This window comes from Convolutriloba macropyga, chromosome 4 (assembly GCF_964194025.1).
Source record: "Convolutriloba macropyga chromosome 4, txConMacr16.3, whole genome shotgun sequence".
NCBI classification, from domain to species: Eukaryota; Metazoa; Xenacoelomorpha; order Acoela; family Convolutidae; genus Convolutriloba; species Convolutriloba macropyga.
The window spans coordinates 39,529,015-39,550,014 of record NC_134471.1 but is presented as its reverse complement, the minus strand read 5'-3'; the positions used below and the strand labels follow the sequence as shown (position 1 = coordinate 39,550,014).

Sequence of the window (21,000 nt, the reverse complement as noted above, 5' to 3'; positions counted from 1 at the left end):
GATAACAAGACAAGAATGGCAGTCAAACTTTTTAATTTAGAAGACGTTATTGCAATTATTTAGAAGACGCTATCGCTATTGATAATTTCGCTCAAGTGAAGTGAGCAATCGGAACAAAGTCAGAAAAATTGCACAACAATTTTTCCAAAGTTTGGAAAATAGCTGAGAGACACAGCCTAAGAGGGGGATTGTTGTTCAATATAAAGTTTCTTTACTAAAGTTTCCAAAATCATTTTTCTCCAAAATTTGATTGTGTATCTGCATGAACCCTTTATAAAAGATTGACATGCATGCCTTGACTGATTATTTCAATCCACCTGTGTTCTTCGGATTCGTTTGCGAGCCGTTTCACTCATAAATACGGCGCCTTGCTCATAACGCGAAACCAGAAAACAAAATTAAAAACGATGTTAACTCTTTCCACTAAATGCATATAACGCTCAAAAAACCTAATTTACCAAAACTCTTCGGAAGAAAGCTTAACAATTGTTACCAATAAGTGATAATTTATTATTTTACCCTGCTTGATAAGATTCACTGAAACCGGATCAAAATTTGGTTCTATTTCATTACAAATTAGACCACACTAACAAAACGTTTGCAGTATTTTCAAGATAAAGGGGAAATGACTTACCTTTTAACATAAAATGTCGGGATCAAAAACCCAAAGCCTTTTTTAGATCGTAAATAGCGCGTGAAAAATGGTAGCTTGTACATTAACTTCAACGTTGAAAGTTGCGGCGAGCTCGTCGAAAAATTCTATGTAAAGCCTAGGTTTGCTGAAAGTCGTATCTCAGAAAAAAAAACAAAATCCGAAAATCCCACTCAGTCAGTTTTCAAATGTCTTTCAGTCGTGCCTTCATTCCCTCAATATGATAGATCGGAAAACGTGAACGAGCCAACTCTTTATCCAAATGCTCTGATGCACTTTATTAGCCCCTGTCCCTCTTTATCCTAGTTGCTTCACTACCTGATATAAAAGACTTGAACATTACCTGACTTCAACAAGTTTTTCAAAAAAATAAAAGTTACGTTCCCGTCCAACCCTTGTGCGAAATTTCATTGAAAAACCTTTTTTCCTCTGAATAAGCAAAATATTGAACTAACCCGTCTTCGGTAGCTTAGCTGCAAAAATTCGCTTCAAAAAGAATCCAGTAATGATAATCTCCACGTATAAAAACAGTGCAAATTCACGTGCTTTAAATCCATAATTTCCACGGCGCAATTTTTGATGCATTAATGTTTAATGAACTTTGCTTTCAACAAAATTTTGTATCCCCTCATAGTTCTGATTTAGCTTGTTTTTCACATAGTGAATCTCAGTTTCATCAGAAAATTGCCATAATGAAGTTAAATTGATATATAACACGCAGGATTTACAAATAAATGAAATAATTCAAAAGGAACAAAGTAAGAAAAACGACGGATATCGAGCCAGAAAACTGCTTCCAATAAAATTGATAAATTTTATTTTCATTTTGATATTTCCAGCAAAAACCCAATCAGGCGTGAGCCTCAAATCATATCCAAGGCAACTATTTAACAGTTTACAATCATTATAGATAACACACACCATAGTAACATACTTAATCTTGGATCACGATACTTTCATCTTTACAACTTCACAATTTTGAGCTCCCGTTTTGAATCAGCAATTTCATGATCTCGAATACTTTTCTGCAAAAATGGGCCCCGGCATTGTGACAAAATGGGAAGTATAATTTATATAATTCAATAATATGATTGCGAGTTTCAGGTGATTTTTGCTATTCGGAAAAAAACTAACAACCAGTTAAAGCAGCTACAACCACGTATAAAGTCTGTTCCACTCAAAACCTATCTCCAGTGAGAAATTTTATTGATTAGCCTGTGTAAATGGTTATCTAATTTTATCATCAAAGAAGTAAGCTCCAGCAACCCTCACTATCGAAGAAAAGAAACAGCCACAGCAAATTGACACATAAATGGCACGTTGATCGTCAAACTCTGTAAGCTGATTTAAAAATTCAAAACCAAACATACCCGGCAGATTGCCGGAAAATAGCCGCCATTGATTCCAATAAGCATGATTGGGATTGAAATAACAGAAGATATTGAAAAAAAAAAGATTTTTGTACAAAAACATTTTTTTAAGTCCAATTTATTTTGATGGCATTTCATAGTTGAACATGATTCTGTTTCTTAGAGAGAGGCTACAGGGGCTACTATCAATAACAATAAGCATTAGAGATAGTAACTAAGACTTAGGAGCGACGTTCAAATAGCGGGCATCTAAAATTGGGCTTTATGGGTTTATCCCGTTTCTATTTCTGACTTCAATTTTTTATACCGACTCTGTTCATTTTGAATTGCTTTGCTTAGCAACTGATGTTCAAATTCACTTTTAGCAGAATGAGAGAAGAGAGAAACTAGCCTAGAGAAGTCAAAAAGATTTCACGCAAAATGTCGAAAAGGCGGCAAAATGAGGTAAAGCGAAAAATTTTTTTATTCGACGAAGTAAAAAAAAAAAAAATAGGAGCGCTATAATAGCCGGCTGAGAAGATGAGGGCGGCTATTAAATACCCGGCAGATTGCCGGAAAATAGCCGCCATTGATTCCAATAAGCATGATTGGGATTGAAATAACAGAAGATATTGAAAAAAAAAAAAGATTTTTGTACAAAAACATTTTTTTAAGTCCAATTTATTTTGATGGCATTTCATAGTTGAACATGATTCTGTTTCTTAGAGAGAGGCTACAGGGGCTACTATCAATAACAATAAGCATTAGAGAGAGGTAACTAATATTTATAGGAACGACGTTCAAATAGCGGGCATCTAAAATTGGGCTTTATGGGTTTATCCCGTTTCTATTTCTGACTTCAATTTTTTATACTGACTCTGTTCATTTTGAATTGCTTTGCTGAGCAACTGATGTTTAAAATCACTTTTAGCAGAATGAGAGAAGAGAGAAACTAGCCTAGAGAAGTCAATAAGATTTCACGCAAAATGTTGAAAAGGCGGCAAAATGAGGTAAAGCGAAAAATTTTTTTATTCGACGAAGTAAAAAAAAAAAAAAAATAGGAGCGCTATAATAGCCGGCTGAGAAGATGAGGGCGGCTATTAATAACCAAAAAACATTTCTCAAAGTCGTCAAATTTCAGATTCCTGATTGTTATCATGAGTGGTAATAACTTGCAGAACAATAGTTCTCATTCAACATCATACTATCACATCTATTTCTCGAACACAGCACCCGCTTTCACATAATTGGAAGCTATAGTACATTGAAAGCAGCAACTTTTATCAACTCAATAGGTCCACATTTACTAGATTTACAAGTTCAACTAAAGCCGGGCAGTTTCTTTTTGATCAGCAGTTAATAACGAAAAGTCCCGTTGTGATGTTTCAGTTCATTTATTTAACATTATGGATATGTTGCTGTTTCTCCAGTAACTCCTAATGATTGGGTTCATTTAACTTTTGACTTTTAGACCAGCTTCTTGGCGATGAAGAACTTCTTAAGATGTTGGACCTGCCAGAAGCCAAGGCCGACCAGAATCACCAATTGGAACATCGCCCAGACTACCACTCTCTGGCTAGTGGATTCACTCGTGTCACGGAACCTCTTCTCTCGTTGCTATAAAAATCAATAACAATGGTCACTATTGCGCTATCTGTTTTAAATCCTCAAAAGCCATAGCTACACAATTTTACACCTGGGAGATTTGCTATGAATAGATACAATTCGATGAAATTTGTAGTGGCCAGTCCCACCCTGTAAGGAAAAAAAACAGGTTCGACCATTGTTAATACAGCTGAAACTAATCCATACTGCGCAGAAAAACTGTAATTTGCCATCAAAGTTTTCGCAACCGTTGTTTCAAGATTATCCAGGTAACTTACCCTCTGGTAATTCTGCTCTTTTTGGATCTGTTGGACTTGATCATTCAGTTGTCTCAATCGTAGCTGCAGCTCAGACAGCTTGTCCTTAGAAGCGATCTCTTGGTAGTTATTGGCGTGCTCTCCGACCTAAAGAAAAAAATACTGTGATAATGATTCATGTACTTATGAATGTGGTTGCAACCAGCGTATTGCGGAATGATCCTTCGAAAGCAAGAGTTCAACTTGAAACGATCTAAATCTTCCTAACATACAAAGGTTGCCAAACAAATTTGTCCATCGAACGTCTTTGATTTTGGCAACCCGACCTCGGACCAGTTTGACATTTTAGCAGGTGGCAGCTGGAGATCTGATCAAGCCATGCACTCATTCAAAACAATCATACGCGTGGAGCTGTAATTACTTAAATAGGGCACTGTTCTTAGTTTGATATCTTTATCTGGCTACCTCTATACACTGATAGATTTCGCTGTTTATACAACAAACAGATGCGCCAGTGCGCTAAAACATAGTTTAGTTCCACATAGTGTGCCTAATGTTCGAGTATTTGCAACCATTTTAAACCACTACAAAAGTAAGTAGTTGTAGCTGGTCGAATTGCATGCTTTAGACGCCTTCAACATTTGACAAAAATATTTAGCTCAGGATTACGCCACCAAACATACACTTTAAAATATTTAGTATAACCGACTAAAGTCGGGTGAAATGCTCTCAAACGAGTGGCGAGCGGTTGGCTTCATCAGCAGCTAGTTGCGACTTAGAAAGGTTTAGCTAGGTTTAATTGAGAAGGCTGAGTGGACCGAGGGTGGAGCACAGGGGTTGCCGAAAGTTCGTGGTTATGCGTAAAATGACGTAGAGTACGGTGGACACGAGGTAGGGGCGTGGAATTGGGGTGGGTGCGTAGGGAGGTAAAATAGGGGTTAAAACTGTTAAGATAGAACGGCGTATGGCTCTAAGAGAACTGCTCTGAGACGATGCCCACCGAGTGTTACCTGTTTATCCTGTTTTTGAGGACAAAAAGTCAATTGGTTCAACACAAATAGTACGATTGTCGATAGTACGACAAACGGCATTAAAAAAGACCAGCGGGACTGATATAATTGCTACAAAATTCGTTTGAGAGTAACTCACAAATTAAGGAAAATCGGTCGTCACATTTTTATTCAAGTCGGTATTTCTCACAGTGAAAATCAAACGTTTACTGTAGACATCACTGACAAAAAAAATTGCATCGCTCAGAAATCAAAATTTCTCAATTGCCATTTCTTAATTTATATGACAGTTCAATTGCAATTAGTCTGCTTAATTAAGAGTAAAAAAACAAGGAGGCTCGTTAATGTGCGTTTACACATGAATTTCTGACCCGCGCTCATCTACATTTTTGAAGATGTTTGAGTTTGAAATTGTTACACAATCAAACTAATAATTGAATTAAATAATATCATGCCTTATTACAACGAGATCTGCCATTAAAAAGATTACAGACAAAAAAACAACAACAAAAAAAGCAAAAACAAAAATTTCACGGCAATCAAAACTCAAAAGCACCTAGTAACAACGTCAAATTACAATCAGACAAAACCCTAACTAAACAAACTTACGTTTTCATAACTACACAGCAGATGGGATTTCTCCTTAATGAGACTAGGTAACAAGTCGACGAAAAGAAGAAATAATGAGGCGAAATTCAAAAATCAATCAACATTTTTCAAACCAAATAAAGTCAAACGTCTTAAAAATTAGCCTTTAACAAAGAACTCTCGACTAAATTTACTAGAAAGTCATTACGCAAAAGATAGGGCCTGTCGTTGCTTAGACTAAGCCATACAAAGGGACTAAAGATACAGAAAAGCTCAAAAAATTACAAGCAATCTCCATTAAAATCATTAGCTATTCTATAAATATTGTTTTATTTAGTTCAATTGCTATCTATACTAATTGAGCTAAAATTATACTGAACGATTAAATAAGTTCACTTGGTCCTCATTTGAAAATCATTGGGATCTGTTATTACGCGATTGTGCTAAAGGAAGAGAAAAAGAAACAAATACACCACTCCCATACTTTTTAATGAAAACGCATATTGTCCTATGAAAAAAACATGAGTTACGTCATAATATCAGTTACATGTCAATTTTTTTAAAAAAGGAATTGTATGGGACCTCTCAATGATGAGAATAAGTTACAAGTTGACGAAAACAACACAAACATTGAAAAAAGTAAAAACCTTAAAAATCTCAAAAATGTATTATATCATAAACTTAAAGACTATTCGCAATAAATTGACTGCTTCTGGTAACAGCATTCATTCAATCCTCAATTAAAAGCTTATGAGACCGGTCAGCATTTTGCGGCTACCTAAAAAATAAGAGAAACAGGCAAAAACTGCAAATTCAAAAAAAAAGAAAATTGAGCCTGAAAAGTATCAAAGCCATTAAAAAAATTGTTCTGTGAAAACTTTTCTACCTTCAATTAATTTTGCAATTGGATTCTTCTTTTTAACATTTTGAATCTAATATTCAACGACCATAAATACATTAAAACCACGAAAGTTTTGAGAAAACCATAGTCTCCACGCCATTAAATGCAATAGCTGCCAACGGAAGCTAATAAATACTTAAAAATATGACTCAATGAGACGGCGAGGATGTTTGTCATTCATAGCTCTTCCATAAGACATTACAATAAGTCATTGAATATGAAAACAACAACAATTTCGGGCAAAATCCAAAAAAATATGTTGAAAACCGCGAGAAAATGTCGAAGCCATTTAAAACGTAAGCTTTTATCTGAAAACTGTATCTATGATCCATTGAATCTCATCTTTAAGCCAATGCAAATATCAATAAAAAGATAGTGTTAACATTGCAACACCAACCATAATTACGAAATATCAAAATTTTTCAAAAAGAAAACTCGTGCATCGAAGTCATAACACTAATAGTTGGAAGATAAAATCGCTAACCAGATTAACATCTTACTGAGATCGACTTAAAAATCACGAAAAAACTAAGATTGATTATCGTTAAGAAACTTTTCGAAAAGTCTTTCCATGCATTAAGTTCAATAGCTTTCAACGGAAGTCAATAAATACGCTCAGTTACGCCTCGATTGATAAAAAAGGACTTTTTTCAGGCATGAGTAATCAATAAGATATTACGATAAGTTTTATGATAAGTTTTATGGCAAAAACTAAAAATTCTGTAGAAAAGTGCGAGAAGAAAGTGTCGAAGCCAATTAAACCATAAGTTTTTCACTGAAAAACTTACCTATCATCCATTGAAGGTCTTCTCCAATCCGATAGGAACTATCAGTTTGAAGATAATGCGATAAGCTTTCAAAAGGAATCAAAATTAGGAAAAAATTATCCAAAAAATTTTTTAAAAAAGTAACGAAAACTCCTGCATCGATCTCTTAAAACCAATGATTAGAGGGTAATAACGCTAACCCGAAAAAAATTTTGGAAAAGAAAAGAAGTGAGGTCATGTCATCACTGAGACTGACTTGCAGTTCACGAAACTAAGTTTAGGATTGGTTAATGTTAAAAAAATCTCGAAAAATCATTTTTTAAAGTCTTAACAGCCATTCAATTCAATAGCTTTCAACGGAAGTCAATAAATACACTGAGTTATGCCTCAATTGGAAGAAGGATGGGTAAACATGCATAGGTAATCAATAAGAGATCATGACAAGTCTTATGAATATGGACACAACAAATACATGCAAAAACCAGAAATTCTGTAGAAAAAGGCGAGAAAAAAGTGTCGAAGCCATTTAAACTATAAGCTTTTCTCTGAAAGCTTTTTCCATGATCCTTTGAACGTCTTCTCTAAGCCAAAGGGAGATATCAATATCAGGACAATGTGATATTTCAAGAGGAACCAATAGTATGAAAATATCCCAAAAAATTTTTTTCAAAAAGTTTGAAATCTTGTGGCATTGAAGCCATATAACAAATAGTTAGAAGAAAAAACCGCTCACCAGATTAAATTTGAAGTAGAAAAGAAGGGGTCCTGTCATTACTGAGACTGACTTACAATTCACGGAAATAGGTTTATGATCGGTTAATGTTAAAAAATTTCTCGAAAAAGCAATTTTAAAGTCTTAACAGCCATTAGCTGTCCACTCAAAGCTCAGGATAGGTTCTCTTAATGCTCATCACAAAACCTATTGCACTTTTATTCAATGAGTCTATGCTATAGGACTCCAAAAATTTAGTAAAACCTTTAAAAGAAAATCTAAATTTCATTTAAGATTACGAAAACTCGAGTCGAAGCCAAAAAAACATGCGCGATTCCTTGAAAACACTTTTTTGTTCATTGGGCTTCACTAGACTGTAAATCAGGTTTGTGATTAAAGGAGCCTCGATATGAAAAGAGAGTAGTCTCTAGGGGACTTAAGAAAACAATAAAATGTGAAAAGTTTTTCTAAAAAAGCTCTCAAATAGAATTCGAATATTTTTATAGTAAACTTCCCTATGAGTCCAGAACTAGTACTACAACTTTTTATCGCCTTCTGTCTGTTAGGAACTCAAGTTGATTCATTTCGTGGTGTGAAACGTAATTTTAAATTATTTTTTTTATAAAAAAGATCTTAATTTGAAGAAAAAGTACATTAAAAGTGAAACAAAATCATGTCAAATATCCCGTGTTCACACAACTTCAATCCTTAATAACTCCTCGAAAAAAAAACGAAATTCAAAATCTTTTTAGTTTCGAATTCTACGCTGGACGAGCTTTTTAATGATACCACTCACATATCTCTACAATGAATATATCGATCGGCCAAAATTGTCTGAACAAAAAAAACGCAGTTGCGTATATAGTTCCTTCCCCCACGAGTGGGGTCGGAACAATAAGGGACTTTTCGTGGAAATCAGGTACTGTATCCATGGGAAACTAGCATCACTAAATATGGATAAGGTACTTAGAGCTGAGAAAAATGGGTTACGATAACAATGGACAACACAATCAGTGAAAAGGGAAACGAGTAACCGAATTGCTGTCACTGATTTGTAAACTTGTTCAAAAATAAATCTCTTGGATGATAATCAATTTGCTGATTTGAACTAATTTTTCTTACTGCTACTATGGTCCACGCACGTTTATAACAGTCACCTTGAAACCTGGATAGAGAATTATGTTGCCACTTTCGAAAACCTCTACTCGATAAAAGGTATAGTTGGTGGCTTAATAAGCGCTAGAATCTTTATCTATGAGATGTTTCGGCTTCAAAAGGTTGACAAGCTTAAAACTTTTCTCTATCAAATCATTAACATTATTTTGTGCAGTTTTGTTCAGCTAATCGGTAACTCTTTTATTACCAATGAGGGGTTGACATCAAAAACGCTTCAATTTCTACATGCTTAAACTTCGAGCCAATTTGCCTACTATATAGAGCGAACAGAGCAGGACCGCAGTGGAGGTAGCAATAAAAAAGTACGAATTTCTCTGCGCACGATTTCTTTTCTATATTAATTGAACAATCAAAGGCATCAAGCTAAAAACTGATGCTTTTGAAAAACACAAATTTTTTCCCAAAAATAAACAAAAATAGAAAAATAGTACCTGAATGTCGAGGTATACTCTGAGCTTGGCTCCTCCGAACCACTTGCTGGTGTTGGAGTAGAGACAGATGACGTGTTCACCCGCAGTGTGTGATATGAAGGTGAACTGTCCTTGGGCAGAGTACGTCCTGCTCAGCACCATCTTGTCATTAGGGTCTCTCACGTCAACGTGCATCCCAATTCCCTGGCTTGGAGGAAGGAATTGGTCACTCTGCTGGCTCTGAATCATCGTCTTGTAGTTACCTGTCATCAAAACACATTTATAACGTTTAATAACGTATCTTAAATTGTGTACCATTTGAAATAAAGTCTTGTTTTCTTGACCGGAGAGATGCTGATAGTGCACAAAATCGTAACCAGTTAGAAAGCAAAACGAGCCATTTTAACAACATGAATGGAGCAAATGAAAACACCACTCACCCTAAAACAGATGGTTACAAAAACATTATCTCCATCAGTTTGAAACAATTTTTATTGATGAGCTTGAAACGAAACGGTTATCGATAATATAATACGACCTTACCTGAGACCCAGGCAAACGATAAATCACTTTCTAAACAAGTGACCAGTCAAAAAGAATGACTGAGGAAAAAGAATCGTTAATTGGAGATAATTCTCATTCGGTCACAAAATTTGTTAATTTTTTATCGTTGTTTAAACCCCTCTGTCATAAAAAGTGATGGCGTTTACATTGCTAACATAAATCCACAAACAAATATTTCTGTATAATCGAGATGCCTTCGATCTAAAGAAATGAAAAACAAACAACCGCAGCATTTATTAAGCACTCCAATAACTGAAAACATTGAAAACAGAAAACTACCAGACCTGAAAGTATTCCACGGACTTTCTAATAGCCGGTATTCTCAGACCATTTTAATTGATCAGATTACTTATCCAAGCTCTAGCTTTCTGGATGGAACTCAAATAATCCAAAAGTTCCAGTTTTAAAATCACAAAAGCCCAGCGATGTAAAACGATTGTATCTTTCAAAATTATAGAACTTTCAACTCCTAAATGATTCCCTATCAAACACTTCTACAACTGCAAGCTAATAGAAAAACAGCTGCCAGATACTAGCCACGACTGGCATATACATTTTGAAGTCCTTGAAAACATCTTAATCTCCAACATTGAGAAATAATCCAACTTCTTTTTATTGTTTCCACCCAGAGACGAAAGTTACAACAACTGAAGGCCAGCTTAGAAAATTCTCTTACATTATTTAAAAAGGGGGTATGCAAGTCAACATAAACGTTAGCTACAAACTGAAACAAATGAATTGAGTACATTTTGCAGAACACGGGTAAAAATAAAAAAATCAAGAATTCAAGAATTAGTGTCAAAGCTTAAAAACACAAATAAATAAACTATATATTTATTTCCCATTAGCAAGCCAATTGAACCTGTCGTTAATGAGAAAAAATCAATTGAAGAATTCAAGAATTAGTGTCAAAGCTTAAAAACACAAATAAATAAACTATATATTTATTTCCCATTAGCAAGCCAATTGAACCTGTCGTTAATGAGACTAAATGCCAAGACAACAAAAACCAAATACGGGAAAAAACAAAAACTCGAAGAATTTTGCAAGAGCTGAGAGCTCGCAAGTCATAAAGGCCAAAATACATCAACAAAAAAATCTTTTAAAATTGAACTACGTCTCAAGAGAAAACAAATGGCACCTGTGTTCACTGAAAATATGATTTGAGACAAAAATCAAGAGAAAGCGCTGCCAAAACTCACATATTCACTGACACTTTTTACAGATAAGTAGCTTTCAGATGACAAAAACCAATAGCCCTAAAACCCTAAAACGGAACAAAATCCAATTCAATAATGCCTCATTAGAAAGTCAATGAGAAAACCATTAATGACATAAGTGACAAGACAACACATAGAAAAACTACAGGAAAAACTCAAAAATTAGCTATTACTTCCTCGAAAGCAAAATAATGAAACAACAACCATTAGCTATGAGCTCAAACCACTAACAATTTTCATTTAAGCATCATTGAAAAACCTATGAGACTTGCCATTGAGGATAATGACAGGACAACAAAAGAACAATAAAAACGCAAAACTCAGAAATTCACTTTGAAACCAAAGAGTGTGAAAGTCGAAAATTAGTATGTGTCCATTTGGGGGAGGGTTACAAGCAGTTGCGTCTGTATACTATTAGAACACATATACTAAACATTCTCAACATTCGCAGCAAACAATGTCACATGCACGTGAAAAAAATGTTCAAGAATCAATCTCTCGCCCCACTTCTAAAGCAGTTTCAAAAATTTCACGATCTTAAATTACTCGCTTTTTCGTTCCTTTTAATACTTCAGACTGATTGAAACCACTACTCTAAATGTGACTGCTCAATGATATCAAACATCAGAGATTTTAAAAATGTGTGAACAGATCTTACAGACAGCGCCCCAAGACAATTCAAAAACTTCCTTTGGATAATTAAAAAAACCAGAGAATGCCAACAATAGCTACGCTCAGCTAAAGCTATCGCAGCAACCGAAACGATTTTTATTTTATTTTAATTGATATGGCAGAGTTTAAAAGAATTAGTCGAGCTTAAGAATTGGTTCTAAGCGACCTTCCACCAATTACAGTGAGATATTATCAGTTGAGCTTAACTCCTCCAATTAATGAAATCAAAACTTTTTCTGAGAGTAAAGTAAACCATGTGGGACAAAGCAATTCACTGTGTGCGTCGTTGCTATTCAAGCTGATTTCAAAAACCCGATTTGAAATACCGAGAACACACAGTCATCACAAAAAACTGAAAGAAAATAAGCTGCCAGACAGAAACGACTCAAGGTTTGTCCAAATGGTACTCTAGAACCAATAATGCCCAACATATAATAGGTCAAAATATAAAATCGAAAAACATAGCCGGCAGATTGCCGGAAAATAGCCGCGATAGACGCTTGTGGCCTTCCATGAACTGAAACAACCAAAGAAATAAGAGATAGATCGACCACCAGTCCTTTAATAGACCACTAGGGATAGATTCGGACTGTCAATTTTATGACACATACGGTCTATAAGGAAAAGGTGCTCAGAGAGCTTTTTTAAAACTGATATTCGAAATCAAAATCTCAAGGTTAATACTCAAGAATTAGGGCGTATAAGTTTGGCACTACTTAGATGCACACTATTGATCTTCAACTAAAATGTTCATAAAATTTAAAGTTCCATAAGTGAGTTCAGAAGGCTTTTCTTAGTGAGGTAAGTCACGCAATTGGCCTAAAAGCAGAAATGACGTTACGCACACAAATGCTAACTGCAAAGCAATAGAAATTAGAGAAAAAGTCAATTCCAAGAAGTCAATTCAGGTCGTAAGAATCATCGATTGAGACGAATTAAAAAAACACAGCAGGACAAGTCCTGACGTACAACTCAAAGAATTTTCATTGAATAAACAGAACAACGACTAAGAATGGACTATGAGTGAATTGAGAAAAACATTTAAAAAAAATCAGATCAAAAAAAAAGAAAAAAACAGAAAATCAATGTCAAAATGCTGCATGTGAACAAAAAAACCACTAGCGAGAAACGAAAATTTAATTCAAACAAAAAACTAGGCCTAGAATGAGCTGTGAATGGATTGGGAAAACCATTTAGAAAAAAATCTGATCCAAAAAATCGAAAAACAGTAAAAATCAGAGTGAAATTGCCGCATGTGAACAAAAAACCACTACCGAGACGCCGAATTTTTGTTCAAACACCGTTTTCTCACTCTACTTTAAAATTAGAGCAAAAAAATTCACGCCGCAAAACCACTCGCTTTTTCGCTCCACTTCCTGTTTCGGCGTGACCAAAATCACTACTCCAATTTGACTTCAAAAATCATGGAAATGTGTGAACAGATCTAAAAAAAAACATAGCCGGAAATATACCGGAAATGACTCGAAGGATAAAATTTCCCATACTTACGACTTAATGAATAGAACAACTATTGTGAACCCTGAACCTCCACAAATGCCATAAAAAATAAGGAAGAATAGAAACGGCATTCGAACACAAATTGAACAAAAAAAAACTAGAAAACCTTAATGAGTTTTTTAATAGTACAAGGAAGCATAAAACCGAGTAAAGTCCCTTTGCACTTAGAGCAATGAAAAGTTCGCAAAACAATGAGCAAGTCATAATAGGCTAGGAAACTTCTCAGATTTAAAAAAAAAAAGAAAAATGGTTTAAATTTTCTCAATTTTTCTACCAAAATTCCCAATACAAAAATAATTGATACCAAGAGAACTTTAGTCAATTGGTAACCGACAATATCTTAAGTAACAAGCTTCTATTCGATTCCCACTTAAAGCATTAAAACAAAAAACAGGCAAAAAACCATTAATTTTTGTCTAAAAATCAGCTAAACTGATCAAAATCCTCCAAACTAGCAGTAAACTAGAATTAACTACTTGAACACTTCAATTCCCATCAAAACAAGCCTAAAACTAAAAAAGTATCAGAATCAAACTTCATAACCATCAAAAGTTGGAAAAAACTTCATTTAAAAGCCGCACGTGAAAAAAAAAATTCGATCGCTTAGAGAAAATTTTTTCAGACATCAGTTTGTCGCTCTCTCGAAAACAGCCGAATGAACAAAAACCACTGCCTTTTCGCTCAACTCTTCAGATTTTTTCAGCGCCAAAATCACTCCAAATTTTATTACGCGTTTCATTTCCCGCTTCAATAATCACTCCAATAAAGCTAATTTAAAAAAAGGAAAGAGATTAAGAAAAGTTAGTAATATCTGTCATTGAAAAGTGCTCTAAATACATTCCATAAAACCTCTAGAAAAGTTCCTATCAAAAACTAGAATACTAAAAAGTAGCAAAAAGCAGAATCAGAAGATTTCAGCAAAAATTCAAAAAAAAATCACAAAAACTTGCGGAAATCTTCAAAAAAATTACTCAATTATATTTAATAAAAGGACTCAAAACTGAAATCAAAATCATCAACACGCATCAAAAACAACTAATTGGACTATAATCATCCCCAAATACTATAAAAAATTGAAGAACACAAAGAGCATATAAAAACATCTTGAAAGAAATCTTAGAAAAAAAAAAAAGCTTTTTTGATTTCACAAGAGCACATAGAGCCAAAAAACGTTAAATTGAGCAAAAAGAAAACTGAAAAACTTCCAAAACAATAGGAAAACCGAATAGAATAAGAAACTTCTCTAAGTTTAGAAAAAAAGCGAAAAACAGCAAAAAATTAAGAAGAATAATTAAAAATGTTTTAGTTTATTGTCATTTTTCTTAAAAAATCGTTTAAAACCTAAGAAAATGTAATCACTTGGTATCTAAAGACTCAGTAACCAACAAGCGTCTATTCAAAGCCCATACAAAGCAATATAGCAAGACAAAACGCAAAAAAAAGGCTGAATTTCGCCTAAAATTCAGCAAAATAGCTGAAAAACCAGCAAAATGGTATAAAAACCTTATTAATGATCAAAAACCTACAAATCACTATTAAAGCAACCTTAAAAATCACAAAAAATCATAATAAGACTCCTAAACCAAAAAAATTAACAAAAAACGGTTTTAAAAAGCCGCACGTGAACACAAAATTTCGCTCGCTTACAGAATTTTTTTCACACCTCAATTTCTCGCTCTCTCGAAAACAGCGGAAGGAACAAAAACCACTCTCTTTGCGCTCCCCTCATCACTTTTTTCAGCACCCAAACCACTCTAAAATTTTCGCGCGTTTCATTTCCTGCTTCAAAATTCACTCCAAATAAAGTGAATAAAAAAAGGACTTCTCCAATACTCCTCTTCGAGTCGTAAAAAGACAGCGCCCAAATACAATTCAAATTATTTGAATTGTTAAAAAAAATAGGAGCGCTATAATAGCCGGCTGAGAAGATGAGGGCGGCTATTAAAAAGACAACACTCACTTGATATTCAGCGTTGCAGGCATTCCTATTTCGGCGTGACCAAAATAACTACTCCAATTTGACTTCAAAAATCGCGAAAATGTGTGAACAGATCTTAAAGAAAAAAAAGACAGCGCCCCAATACAATTCAAATTCTTTGAATTGTAAAAAAACCACGATGTCCCCAATAATAGCCGCTATCGCTTCGCGGCTATTAAACAACAAACGCAAAGCATATTGCCTAATATCACTATAGCCAAGATTTTAATAATAACAATGGTAGGGAGTGTGCATATATGGCAGGAGGGAATTGATATAAGTGTGGAGTATAATTGGATGAGAGGATAGATAAGGTAGTCTGTCTAGTAAACAATTATAATAACAGCTAATGCGCATTAGTAAGCAGCGGCTTTTAATATTAGCACCCGTTGTTGGAGAAGTTAAATTTTCACGAAATTCCGTCTTCAAAACCACAATAAGATCATCTATATCCTTAGTTAATTCTGTGCAATTAGTATCTTAGAACCAAATAACCATCTTAGGACTTGATTTAACGTCTAACATACCCTTGACTAGTGTCTCGTCTGGCACTTCCTCTATGAAGCACTTTCTCTCAGTCTCCGAGATATGGAAATAAAGTGATTCGCTCTCCTTAGGCAGCATCACGCACACGACGGCCAGGATTGCCAACCATTTGGTCAAGCCAGCCATCAAGGCTGAGGAATCGCGGAAGAATAAAGTCATTGCCATACTATACAGGGGGGTTTACAAAGGCCTCGAACTAGCAAGGGATTCAACCCTCAAATCTGAAATGAAAATCAAAATAATACAAATGATTAAACAAATCATTCTAAGTTCATGGTTTTCAGTATTGCCACCATAACATTTTGATATTTGCCCTAAGGTTCCTTAAAAAACTGTTTCCTTTTCCTCTTAGATTAAGACCATATATGCTTGAAACTGCAAAGACATTAGTTTGTTCACACAGGCAGATGAAAACTTAAAACTTTTCCCGCCTGGTAAAAGAAAAGAAAACAGATCTCTAATTTCTTACTGTGGTAACGCGGTTATTCACACTGAACCACGATATAACCATAATCACTTTTCGTGCATTCACGTCGTTCATTCTTTGTCTGCTAAAAAAAGATATCAGCTGAACGATTATTTTTTCAATCTAAACTGCGCGAAATCAACAACCACTAAAATTGAAACAGTATATCAGCAAGAAATTTTCTACACACAAACAACCAGCACTTCAGAGGTTAAAGTTAGCAGCAACAACAGTTTCTGTTCAGAGGAAGAGTGAATGCACTCGGGTCGGAATGACAACATTAAGTTATAAATGTCTTGAGCACTTTAAGCACCAGCTGAAAAGAAGACAAGTATATTAAAACCCAGGCAAAATAAGAGGAACCATATGCATAATGGCTGATTAGAGGCGCACATAAAATGGTTTATCTCATAAAATTTTTAAGCATTTTTGTAAATTGCTTCAATTATTAGAATTGCTTATCAGAAAGGCTCTTCTCTGCCTGAGGGACAACTCCACCTGATTATGCTGCTAATAAGTAGATCTTGTACAAACGAATTCAGTTCTTCCTCGTCCGAAAGCGGAAAAGACCTGTCATTACTAAGACCCAGTAAACACGCAACGGAAGTCAAAAATAAATAAGGGAAAAAAGTTTTTTTTTTAAAAGGAACAGTCGCAAAAGTCATGAGAACTCACAGATGCCCATGGAGGGACTCGAAAAATTTCATAGAGAAACTATTAGCACAAATATATCCTGTTATAATAGCGTTCGAGAAACAACACGGGTAGACGCCCAGAAATTACTCCTCTCTTTACTCCCTCAACTGCTTCGGTGGGACAAAAACTACGATTCATTTTTGACTTCACATTTGACTGCTGGCATTGAACATGTTGAAATGCCACCACCAATACAAAAATTCTCTGCATTTAAAAAAAGCCAAACAACCCAACTACTTACTACCGGCAAAAAGATATGTTGCTAAAACCCATTGATACGACCACAGTCACTAAAATAGAGAAAAGACAGAAGTCAGACCAAGGGCGATTTAGTAACAGTTCGAGATCAGATAAAGTTGCAGAGAAAAATGTTAGATGGCTTAAAATCAAGTTTTGCCGGAGCCAAGCTTTCGAGAGCTAGCCTTAAACAAGGCCGTGCAGAAAGGCCAACCGGAGAAGTTCAGATAATCGTTACCAGTTTCTTTTTGGGCGTTAAAACCCACATAGTCATAGATCAGTCAAAATAACTGGCAATTTTTCATTTATAAATTTAAATTTACAGCTATATCATGACATTAAACTTTATATAATTGACTATAATTTGCTGACTAGAGATGTTATTGTACATTATATATTGAAATCATTAACCGTTTTTAGGAAATTTTTAATTTTCGAAAGACAATGTAAACAAGGAGTCGAACAATCGGATCAGGAAAAAATTAACCTCCTACACCAGCTCTTAGGTGAAGTTGTTCGAGTAAACGTAAAGTTCGCTTCATATTGATAAAGCACTAAAAACAAAACGATATCTCTACCTCGGAAATAGATCAAAAAACTCAAGAGAAATTTGACAAGTATCCGTATAAAAGTTGACGAAAATTGCAAATCTGAAAAAAATTATGCAACAAATCTGTGGACTACTTAAAATAAGCGTGCTTTTGTTCCGACCCACTTGCGGGAGGGGGGTGGAACTATATACTCAAATGGGGTTCTTTTTTGTCAATTTTGGCCGATCAATATATTCATCGTAGAGAATTGAGACTTGTATCATTAGAAAGCCCGTCCAGCGTAGAATTAGAAATTTAAAAATTTTTAATTTTCGTTTTTCACAGGTAGTTATCTCGGTTGAAAATTTTGTGAATAGTAGACGGAAATACGTTCTGCAACAAAATGTTATTGGTTTTACTTATTTTTATTTTTACTTATTTTTACTTTTTTATGTTATTTAGGAGGCTTATCGATTGATTTTATCCGAGTCTTTTGGTTAATATTTCTTAAACTTTTCAAATTTTCAAATTAGACTTTTTTTAAAATCAAAATTGGCTCCAAATACGCTTTTTTTCGTTAAAATATGACGGAAGTAGAGACCTAACAAACGCTTTCACAATCTTTAAAAACTCCAAAAAAGGTAGTTGTAGTTTCGCTTGCTATAGGAGTACACCGGAACTAAAAATTTGCCTGTTTTTCGAGAAATTAACTAAATACTTATACAAAATGCATCATTTATTTTTGATTAATTGAAATATTTCACTTGCTAATTAATCTTTTTTGCAAAAGCATGGAATAATTAACTGTTTTACTGGAACGCGCAGCAAAATCGGGGCTAGGTTTGGACTCATCTTGGATTCTTATATTCAAAAGTTATTCTGATTATATTGGGGGGCGGTCTCTTTCAAACAATTTTCACATTTTTGTTATTTCTATGTCGAATGCCAACGAAAATGATTTCAAATCAAGTCCCAATTAATGGCTGAAACTATTTAAAACAAATTGGGGCAAAATGATTACATATTATGTCTTCAAATAAAACCTCATTTTTTATGCCTTTGACAATGTTTTAGTAAATTTTAATTGATTTCTTTTGTTTTGCCTTCATTTATCACTCTTTTTGCAGCCTCATGACTTCGTCACATCAATCAATGATTCAATATGGTCCTTTACAAGCTATAGGTGGCCATTTGCAAAGCTTTCAGTTGTTATCTGAAGCCTTTTAGGACTTTGAATATATTTGTTTTAAGAAAAAGTCAGACAGAAGTTTTGAAAATTGCCCATTTTTAATCGAATTTCTCTCCACAAGTAGCTTAATCTCAACATAAACACCAAACATTTTTATCCCAAGTGGTATACAAAATACTCTTTACAATAGTTTCATTTACAACTAATGGTTTCTTGGCTTGCTAAATAAAATTCACGATTTTTGATTTTTGCATATTTGCCAACATTTGAGGTTTGAATTTGATGCATTTTCATATCATCTTGCGGATAATTCTAATTGGCATCGAAAGAAAGCTCAAAAGAACCTTTTTAAGACTTCAGTGAATAGCTTACAGTTTTAACGGCAGCGAAACCGTTCTCTCACAAAATTTAATATTCTTTTTTCTTTTTCGCTCTAATTTTCGCTATTTTGTTGTCTTACGGCATATAACCAAAACCTTAGTTGCTTCTATGGATGTTTAAATAAATCTAGGGCTTTTAATTATTCTTTTTTTAATTTCCTACTTCCAAAGTTTTGTTCTCATTGTTGTCAACAATTAACTTAGTCTCATTTCGACAGCTAATCAACTTTCTGATTGTCCAAAAAAAATTTGCGCGCATGGTTATGTTTTACCTGACGTATATGGAGCTTAGAATTGTGTTTCTATAAAATTCGTTGAGTTTTCGATGCATGCCAATTTTTGTGGTTCATTTTCTCGTCTTTTTCATAAAGACCCTTTTCAAGGAGGACATTTCAAAGGAGATGCAAGCGCAAATGCAAATTTTTTCTTTCAATTTAAAGTTTTCGAAGGTTTTCAATGTCATAAATTTAATGATTCAACAATGATAATTTAATGATCAGTGCATTTTTGAGCTTTGTCATTTTTATCTCAATTCTGTTAATTTTGTAGCTTAGTATCTGTAACGGCAGGTCTACTTTCCAGCGAACCCAGATCCAATCTTTATAATGGTTTTATCTCGCCCAATGTTTATCTCGGCTTTGGTACTACACATTTTCATAATATAGGTCTGATTTTTTTTTATATTTGCCCATTTCTGATTTTATTTGTTTTCTTGCCACATTAGAAAACTAATACTGATGTCCAATTGGCGTTGAAAAAATGTGCAATTGAAGATATTTGATATTTTCAATGAATAGCTTTTTATCGGTTGCGACACCGCTTTCTTGTTAAATTTGATTAATATTTTCGTTTTTTGCCGTTCTCTTTGTAGTCGTCTGACATATTATGGATAATAACAGGTTTCAACTGCCTCCTATGAGGTATAAACTAACCTTGTCAATGATCCGAGTTGATAAGCATTAGTTTTAATCTATTTGAAATTGTTTATTTTCAAACAGAAACCTATTTTAGAACTTTGCTTTTTTAGCTCTTTTTTGAACTGCTACCAAGTCTCAATATCGAGAGCTCTCATATCTTATCTAATGAAGTACAGACTAAATTGTTTACTTCAGATTCTATCTGATTACATTTACTTTTGTTAAAATGTGTCTTTTTGTTAAAACAAACAGACTTGGATTTTTGGTCTCGTATAAAATTTGCTTTTGATTTTTATGTTTTTTTTGTTCAGTTCCCTCATAAATGGCAATTCTCATCCACTCTCTAATCTGGCATTACTTTTTTCACTTGAGGTTTGTTGAACGATATGTGAATTTTTGGAAAGTCTCATATCACTTCCTGATTTGGTAGACAATTAATTCGAAACTTGGATAAGCGGGGTCAGAACAATATGTGCTGAAGCTCATTACCGAGTCTCGTCGTTGCAGATAATTCTCATTCAGTTACAATTTTTTAACTTTGTTTAAAACAGCAGCAGCATTTATTAAGAAAACCAATTAATCAAAACATTGCAAAAAGAAAACTGCCAGACTGGAATTATTCCAAAGAATTTCTAATAGCCGGTGTTCTCAGGCTTTTTT

At 34.3% G+C, this 21,000-nt stretch overlaps 1 protein-coding gene across 1 annotated transcript; it reads right to left on the bottom strand.

Annotated features, from left to right (window-relative positions):
- Positions 1-1,336: 1,336 nt before the first annotated feature.
- LOC142337664 (transmembrane emp24 domain-containing protein eca-like) lies at positions 1,337-16,148 on the bottom strand. Its single transcript, XM_075387079.1, has 4 exons — positions 15,907-16,148; positions 9,449-9,690; positions 3,885-4,010; positions 1,337-3,618 (listed from the first exon to the last, which is right to left on the bottom strand). Exons 1-4 carry the CDS (start codon positions 16,088-16,090, stop codon positions 3,469-3,471), a joined length of 702 nt encoding a protein of 233 aa, XP_075243194.1. The 5' UTR covers positions 16,091-16,148; the 3' UTR covers positions 1,337-3,468.
- Positions 16,149-21,000: the final 4,852 nt, after the last annotated feature.